The sequence below is a fragment of the Vidua macroura genome, chromosome 11, assembly GCF_024509145.1.
Source record: "Vidua macroura isolate BioBank_ID:100142 chromosome 11, ASM2450914v1, whole genome shotgun sequence".
In the NCBI taxonomy this organism is placed as follows: domain Eukaryota; kingdom Metazoa; phylum Chordata; class Aves; order Passeriformes; family Viduidae; genus Vidua; species Vidua macroura.
The window spans coordinates 21,289,137-21,296,597 of record NC_071581.1 but is presented as its reverse complement, the minus strand read 5'-3'; the positions used below and the strand labels follow the sequence as shown (position 1 = coordinate 21,296,597).

General features: G+C 45.9%; 1 protein-coding gene across 2 annotated transcripts in view; it reads right to left on the bottom strand.

Moving 5' to 3' along the window:
- The window catches only part of BANP (BTG3 associated nuclear protein), a 115,158-nt gene that overhangs the window by 3,553 nt on the left and 104,144 nt on the right, over window positions 1-7,461 (bottom strand). For both annotated transcript variants that reach the window (XM_053987149.1, XM_053987150.1), the window contains one exon: window positions 48-191. In XM_053987149.1, coding sequence (XP_053843124.1) covers window positions 48-191 — 144 coding nt within the window. The remainder of the gene's footprint in view (window positions 1-47; window positions 192-7,461) is intronic.

The following is a 7,461-nucleotide window of genomic DNA, read 5'->3' as shown; positions in this document are numbered from 1 at the left end:
AAGAGAAGAGAAGAGAAGAGAAGAGAAGAGAGAAGCTGGCTCCATACTTGGCTGGTGGCAGCGTGGTCTGTCACGGGGGTCAGCTGCACGTACTGCACCTGGATGTCGCTGCCCTGCAGCGGGGAGCCGTCCACGCCGCCGGCCGCGGGCTCGGCCGAGGCCACGGCGATCAGCTGAGCCCCCTGCAGCACCTGTGGGAGGGCAGGAGAGAGAGGTGAGAGCTGGGAATGCCCCCAAGGCAGGCTGGCAGTGATGCTGAAGTTTTAGCTTTTGTATTTTCAGATTCTGCGCTGCGTTGGTAAATAACTCTGAACTCCACATGAATGTCAGCAGCTCTCCCCACAGCTCAGACAGAACAATCCCTTTCCAGCCCCAGAACCAAGGACACCGCTGCAGCTTCAGCCCCAAAGGTGCAAACAACAAAAAGGCCAAAAAATCCAAACAACAGGGAATTGAAGAGAGAAAACTGGGAGGCTGGGACTGCACCACCTGGAGCTGTGATTGGACAATTAACCCCAATATGGAAATGGACCAAAACTTATAAAAGCATGAAAACTCATGATCTGCTGTCCATCTTGGGTGTAGCCTTGGCCAGGCTCTTGTTGAGGCCTTTTAATAAATCCCTGCTTTATTCCTTTAACTCTGTCCAACTCCTGTTCTAGGTAGCCTCTGAAGGCATCAGGAGGAGCACAGAGGGCAACTGGTCCCAGCTCCCTGCCCAGCAGGGCTGATGCCTTAAGAATTTAGTTTTTGTATTTTTCAAATCCTGTACTGCATTAGTGCATGGCTCTGAACTCCACATAAAGTGTAGCTAACTGTCTGCACATTTGGGTCAGACCATCTGCCAGACCAGGAACACCCCATGAACCACCCAAACAACCCCATGAACCACCCAAACAAATCCAACTAGGAACACCCCATGAAACACCCAGACAAACCCAACCAGGAACACCCAATGAACCACCCAAACAACCCCATGAACCACCCAAACAAATCCAACCAGGAACACCCCATGAACCACCCAAACAACCCCATGAACCACCCAAACAAACCCAACTAGAATACCCCATGAACCACCCAAACAAATCCAACCAGAATACCCCATGAACCACCCAAACAAATCCAACCAGAATACCCCATGAACCACCCAAAGAAACCCAACCAGGAACACCCCATGAACCACCCAAACAAACAGCACCAGGAACACCCCATGAAACACCCAAACAACCCCATGAACCACCCAGACAAACCCAACCAGGAACACCCCATGAACCACCCAAACAACCCCATGAACCACCCAAACAACCCCATGAACCACCCAAACAACCCCATGAACCACCCAAACAAACCCAACCAGGAACACCCCATGAACCACCCAGACAAATCCAGATCCAACACCAGAACCCACTAAAGGAACCACAAGAGAAGCTGCTCCTCAGTCCCAGCTGCTCCCATAAAACATGGAGCACATGGATTCCCATAGTGGATGCTCAATGCATTTGGTCTTGTGGGATTGATAATTATGTTAATTATGACAAGTTAATTGGGACAGAGTGACAGGTCCTGCTGTGAGTGTGATACCGTCAGAAATGACTGAGCAAGGTTTTCCTGCATGAACACCCAAATCCAAGATATTCCTTCCCACAGCCAAGGCATTTATTACAGCAATGTTTATATTCCTGTCACTAGGAAGGTGTAGATTTAGGAATTCCTAATTAATACTTATGTTTATCCCATCTGCATTTGGCTGGAGAAGACAAGTCCCTCACAGGCTTCAAACCCACAGAATCCATCTCAAAGCACTTAAAAATGGGCTTGGGATAAATTCATTTTAATCCCCTTCTTGAAACAGAAATCAGAATAAAATAAATGTACATGAAAAATAACAAGTCCCCCTTGCATTTCCCAAACCCAGCCCCACATTCAGGTTTAATTTTTATGAGCCACAAATGAGGGCTTTCTAAACATTGGAACACAACGAACAAAAGGAATCTTTCAAACCAAAAGAAGAGAACAAAGAGCAAAAAATAACATTGTTCACAAAGGTTCTGCTGACCAAAGAATGATTTCTCAGCTGATCTGTGGGTGGGTGGCCATGGACGAGGGGCTGGACCCCAGTTTCCCCGGGGAGTGTGGGAGGAAGAGGAGGTGACCTCCAGGAATGACCTCCAGGGTGTTGTCAGGATTTTATTGGGATCTTGGGTGTTCTGAGGCAGCACCAGCACCAAGCTGCTCAAGGATGTCCCAGTCTGCTTTTAAGGAATGAGCAGAATTCTCTCATCCCACAGTATTGGTTTTGGAACCACCCTTTGTCCCGCTGATCCCCTGCAGGTCTGAAATGACTTTTTTTTCTCATTTATTTCTCAGCTGGAAAATTCGGAAGGGCTGGGAGTGACTGAGCAACCCCAAATAAGGATCATGACCCCAAATAAGAGTCCTGGAACAGTTTGGGTTAGAGCACCTGGGAGAGTGCAGGTGTCCCTGTCCGTGCCATGGGGTGCGATGGGGTGACCCCAAAGTCCCTTCCAACCCAACCATTCCGGGATTCTGGAATTCTCCCCCTGTGCCATCCCACTGACCTCCATCTCTGCCTTTCTCTTCAGGTTTTTCCCTCTCCTCTCCCCCTTTTTTTTTCCCTCTATCATGCTCTCTTCAAAGTCTTGGTGATTTGGGACGTGAAAAAGACTCATCTCCCAAATTTCTCTGTTTTGACCTTTCTTCAGTGAGATATTTGCCACACAAAACATAATAAAATGAATATTACTAATGAAAACTGTTACTTTCTCTGCTCTCTTTCTTTCCATGTCAAGTCCATTTTATCCCATAACATAAATAATTCCCATTTAACATTCAACTGCCAAGGCACAAAAGGGATTTTCTTTTAAAGAATAAAATATATGAAATTTTCTTCCAGAATTATTCAAACATGGTTCAGTTCCTAGAACACCTTTCAAACCTGCTAAACCCCATTTTGAACCTTCTAAACCCCCTTTTTGAACCTTCTAAAACACATTTTGAACCATCTAAACCCCATTTTTGAACCTTCTAAAAAACATTTTGAACCTTCTGAACCCCATTTTTGAACCATTCTTGTTACTGTTGTGAGCTCTTTTATTAATCTGAGCAAGCACATGTGTCTGCCTACCTATAAAAATCTCAAAAAATAAGATATACTGGGATTTTGGTGCCTTTTTTCCCACATTTTTTTCCCCATTTCTTCAGCAGGAAAGCAGTAAAAGGTGATGTTTCTTTAAACCAAAGTGAGGTTTGGAATCTCAGAAGGAGTGGATGTTTCTGGAAGCTGAAAATGCTGGGACACTGATGGCCAAACGCATTCAAATGACAAACACAGCTCCTCCAAATGATAAGGAGCTCTGCTGATAAGAGTTCTCTTCAAAAAGATAACTCCCTGTCGCTGATTCTTTTCAGTCTGAAACTTTTGGAGCCTTAAACTAAAACCATCTCCCCCATTTAGTGCCAGCAAAACATTCATTTAGTGGCTCACATCCTCAAATATTCCACTGTGAAGGAAATGCAGGGCTGTGGGATAAGGAAAATCCCACTGCAAGAGCTTTCAGGTGCTTTATTCCCATTAATATCCCAATTAATTGCTCTGAAAATAAAAGTGTGTTGGGTTAAAGTAAAACAAAATAAAAAGCATCCACTGCTCTTAAAGGGAGGGAATTTCATGAGCTGCTTCCTTGGAGACCTTCCCTTCCCCAACAACAACTTGTACCTAAATTTGTTATTTCTTTCTGACATGAAATGTGCCGACATGAAAATAAATTCAGCATAAATCAAAGCAGTTCAGAGTGGAGGAACGGTCCCTGCTGTGCATTTCTGGGAGTGCTGAGTGGAACCCTGCAAAAAGTGACCTTAAATCTGTCAAAGCTTCATTAGGGAACCCCCTGCAGGGCCATAGAACAGGGAGCACCTCCTGGAAATTCCCCAGAATCACAGGCATGGAAAAGGAAACTGATTTCAGCTCCACGGAGTGGGGAGAAACCAAGAGGAGAAGCCCAGAGTGTGTTTTTAGCAGGGGCATTATTTAACTGTATGAGAAGAATAAACCATCCCAGCTCTTGCCCGGTGATCCCAGCTCTGAGATTCCCTTCCTGTCCTGGAGAAACGTGGGAAATGTCCCCAAAATGTCCCTTTTCCTGCCTGCCGTGGTCAGGTGGAGTGAGAGGAGTGATGGCAAAGTGTGGCTTTGCTTTGATTTCTGGCAGGGATGGGTTCAGGCCCTGAACAACGATGTCAAATGCATCAAATCCAAGCACAGATTTCCACTGAAAATCCACTTGAAACCAGCACACGTGCAAAGGTTAATTATAATTATGATTATAATTAATTGGCAGTTTGAGTGCAGATGGAATTTCAGTAGAAATGACTGGTTATGGAAAGAGGAGTTACCTCATCTCGTTCCCTGTATCAAATTCAAGGGGATATTGGGAAGAAAGGAAATCTGGATGGTTCCTCTGACTCATCTCCTGCTCCAAGATCCTCCCAGGGAATTGTGCTCCAAGGGAAACTTCTCAGGATGGCTCTTCCCAAAACCAACCTGCCCTTCAGAGGGATGGAGCACCTCTCCTACAGGGAAAGCCTGGGAGAACTGGGATTGTTCAGCTTGGAGAAGCTTCAGGGTGACCCAACTGTGACTTTGCAGCGCCTGAAGGGGCTCCAAGAAAGATGGGGAGAGACTTTGGACAAGGGATGGAGGGACAGGACACAGGGAATGGCTTCCCACTGCCACAGGGCAGGGCTGGACGGGATACTGGGGAGGAATTCCTCCCTGGGATGGTGGTGAGGTGCTGGAATGGAATTCCGAGAGAATTTCTGGCTTCCCCATCCCTGAAGTGTCCCCTGGATGGGGCTTGGAGCAACCTGGGATAGTGGAAGGTGTCCCATGGCAGGGGGTGAGCTTTAAGGTCCCTCAGGAGTCCCCAGATCTGCACAATTGCAAGAGTTTGTGAAGAAATGGTTCCATGCCAGCAGCGAGCACAGCAAAATCCATGGAACTGCCTCACAAAGGAAGAGTTTTCAGGAGTGGGCAATTCCAGATCCCTACAATAATTCACTGTTCTGAGCAATACTAAAAAAGCCTTTGGGCTTAAATTTTTTTTTGTTGTTGTTGTTGTTGTTTTTTTTTTTCCAGCAGAATGTTATTGTTGGGTTTTATTCAATGTACAACTGAGTAATGGCTGGATAATGCAGAGAAAAATGCTCCAGAGTCAGGGAAATCTTCCTAAACTGGAGCTGCCGAGTGCAAGAGCTCAAGGAAGGAGTCAAAGATGGGTGATGCAGACTCCTGCAAGTGACCAGCACTGGGAGAGGTCATTCCAAGGAACAACTGAAGGTGACTCAGGCAGCATCTGCCTGCTGGGAAATCTGCTGGGTGCCACGACCCAGCCAAGAGGGACAGGATCCCTCATTCCTGAAGGAATGGCTCCCTTTCCATCCCAATGTGGCAAATCCCTGCTCGTCTGAAAAAATATAAACCTGGCTTGAAATGGCACCCTGGTCTCCAGTGCCTGGTGGGATTAGTTCTGCTCTAAACAAAAGGTCAGGAGAAATGCTGGGCTATTTTCAGCACTTCCCATGAAATTCTGCTGAAGGCTTCAGGCAGTTGCAGCAGGAAGAGCATCCAATCTTTTCCTAAATAAATTCAGAGGAGGATTTGGCCTCTCAGTGCTGCTGAGAAGCTCCATCCCCTCCAATGAGGCTGGCAGTAAATATGCCATTTAAAAAGAGTCTGAGCAGATCACCGAGGGTCTCCCCAAATCCCACACAGCTGGGAAATGTCTGCTCCAATCCCTCACTTTGCCCTCAGAAGGGTCATTTCACTTCAATTCCAGAAAGAAAAGAGATTTAGGGGGAGCTGCAAATGTTTACATCATAACTGGCAGTGGGTTTTTTTTTTTGTTTTTTTTTTTTTTTTTTAATAGAAGCAAAATAACATCTGAAAGTTTGGCTCTTGTTGCCAGAGTAACGAAACACTGCTCCTACTCTCCCTGACAGGATCCCATTAACCAGGGGAAATATGGATGGGGAAAACGAGCACGGAGACACAGAGAAGTTCTAGGATTGCACAGCTCAGGAAAAGGCCTAAGAAAATGAATCTTCTCCCTCCTCCACTTGAATTGTGGAATGATGTCACCAGCTGGAGTTCCATCCATCAGGACCAGAAGTTCGTGGTGGCTTCAAAGGAAAAGCAGGAGGAGGATGGCAGGAAAAACCAGAGTGAGGAGCCTGAGCTATAAATCAGGAGCTGGAGAAAGTTCTAAGCCAGTGCTTGTCAATTAAAGAGCACTTAAAGGAGCAAAGAGTGCTCTGGAGAATTACCTGAATTACAATAATGAGTTTCTAACAGAAACTTGCACTAAAAAAACCCTGCTCTGGATAGAGTTAATGGAAAAAAAGATTCCCAAGGACAAGGACAAGTGGAAACTTGACCCAAGTTAAAGAGCAGACTCGGTCCCTCGGGGTTTGTTCTCTTTAACAGCCCCACTCCTTTGGGAAGATGCTCCCTGATTTCCTGGACAGGGAAGGAATCCAGAACCTGGAGCTGTCTGATGTCTTTGGTTTTCCTTTCCCACCCAAATCTCCTGACAGGAGTGACAGAGCTCTACTGAACACGAGGAGTTCTCTGTGTTATAGGGGGTACTTCCATGTGGAGGGGGATGAATCCCAGAATTTCAGCTAAAAATAAACATATGGGCTTTGGAATGAAAACCATATGAGAGAACACCTGCCCTTCTCCAAACGCTCCTACAAAAGCTACAGGATACTGGTAGGAAAGGAATTAAAACACCCACCTCCAGCTCTAATCCTGCCTTTTATCTCCTAGGAAAGTTCATGTCCAAGGAGTCCAAAGGAACAGAAGTTTTATCTATTTTATTTCAATTACTGGCACTGGGCAAGGTGAGTGTGGCTCTGGCAGTGACCAGAACTCAGAGCAGATGGGCTGGATATTAAAAGTCATCCATCATCTCCCACCCCAGAAAATCATCTCGGATGTCCAAAGCCTTTTCCTGAAGAAAAGCAATTAGGAAAGCTGATGGATTTCCTCCATGGAGGTGGATGTTCTTCCACACAGCCGCTGTACATTTTAAAATATTGGGTTTTGATGGATGTAATAAGCTCAGAGCTGCACAAATCAGCACCCTCAGATTCCCAGCAGGGCTCACAGATAAGCCATGAATGATCTCAGTTTTCTCCACCTGAGGCCACATTTCTGCTGGAATTCCACAGGTGCTTCCCTTTTGCCAAGGCACTAAGTGGACAAATGTTTCCAATCCCCTGGAGGAAAGCTTGGGAGCTGGTGCTTCTTTCACACCAAGCATTTGCAATGATGCAAATGTTCCTTTTCTAATTTCCAGCCATAAAACAGAAATAAATCCTTGGAGAGTTTCAGATTGTTTGACTAAGTCATGTACTACAAGTTCTGGGGCCGCCCATGAT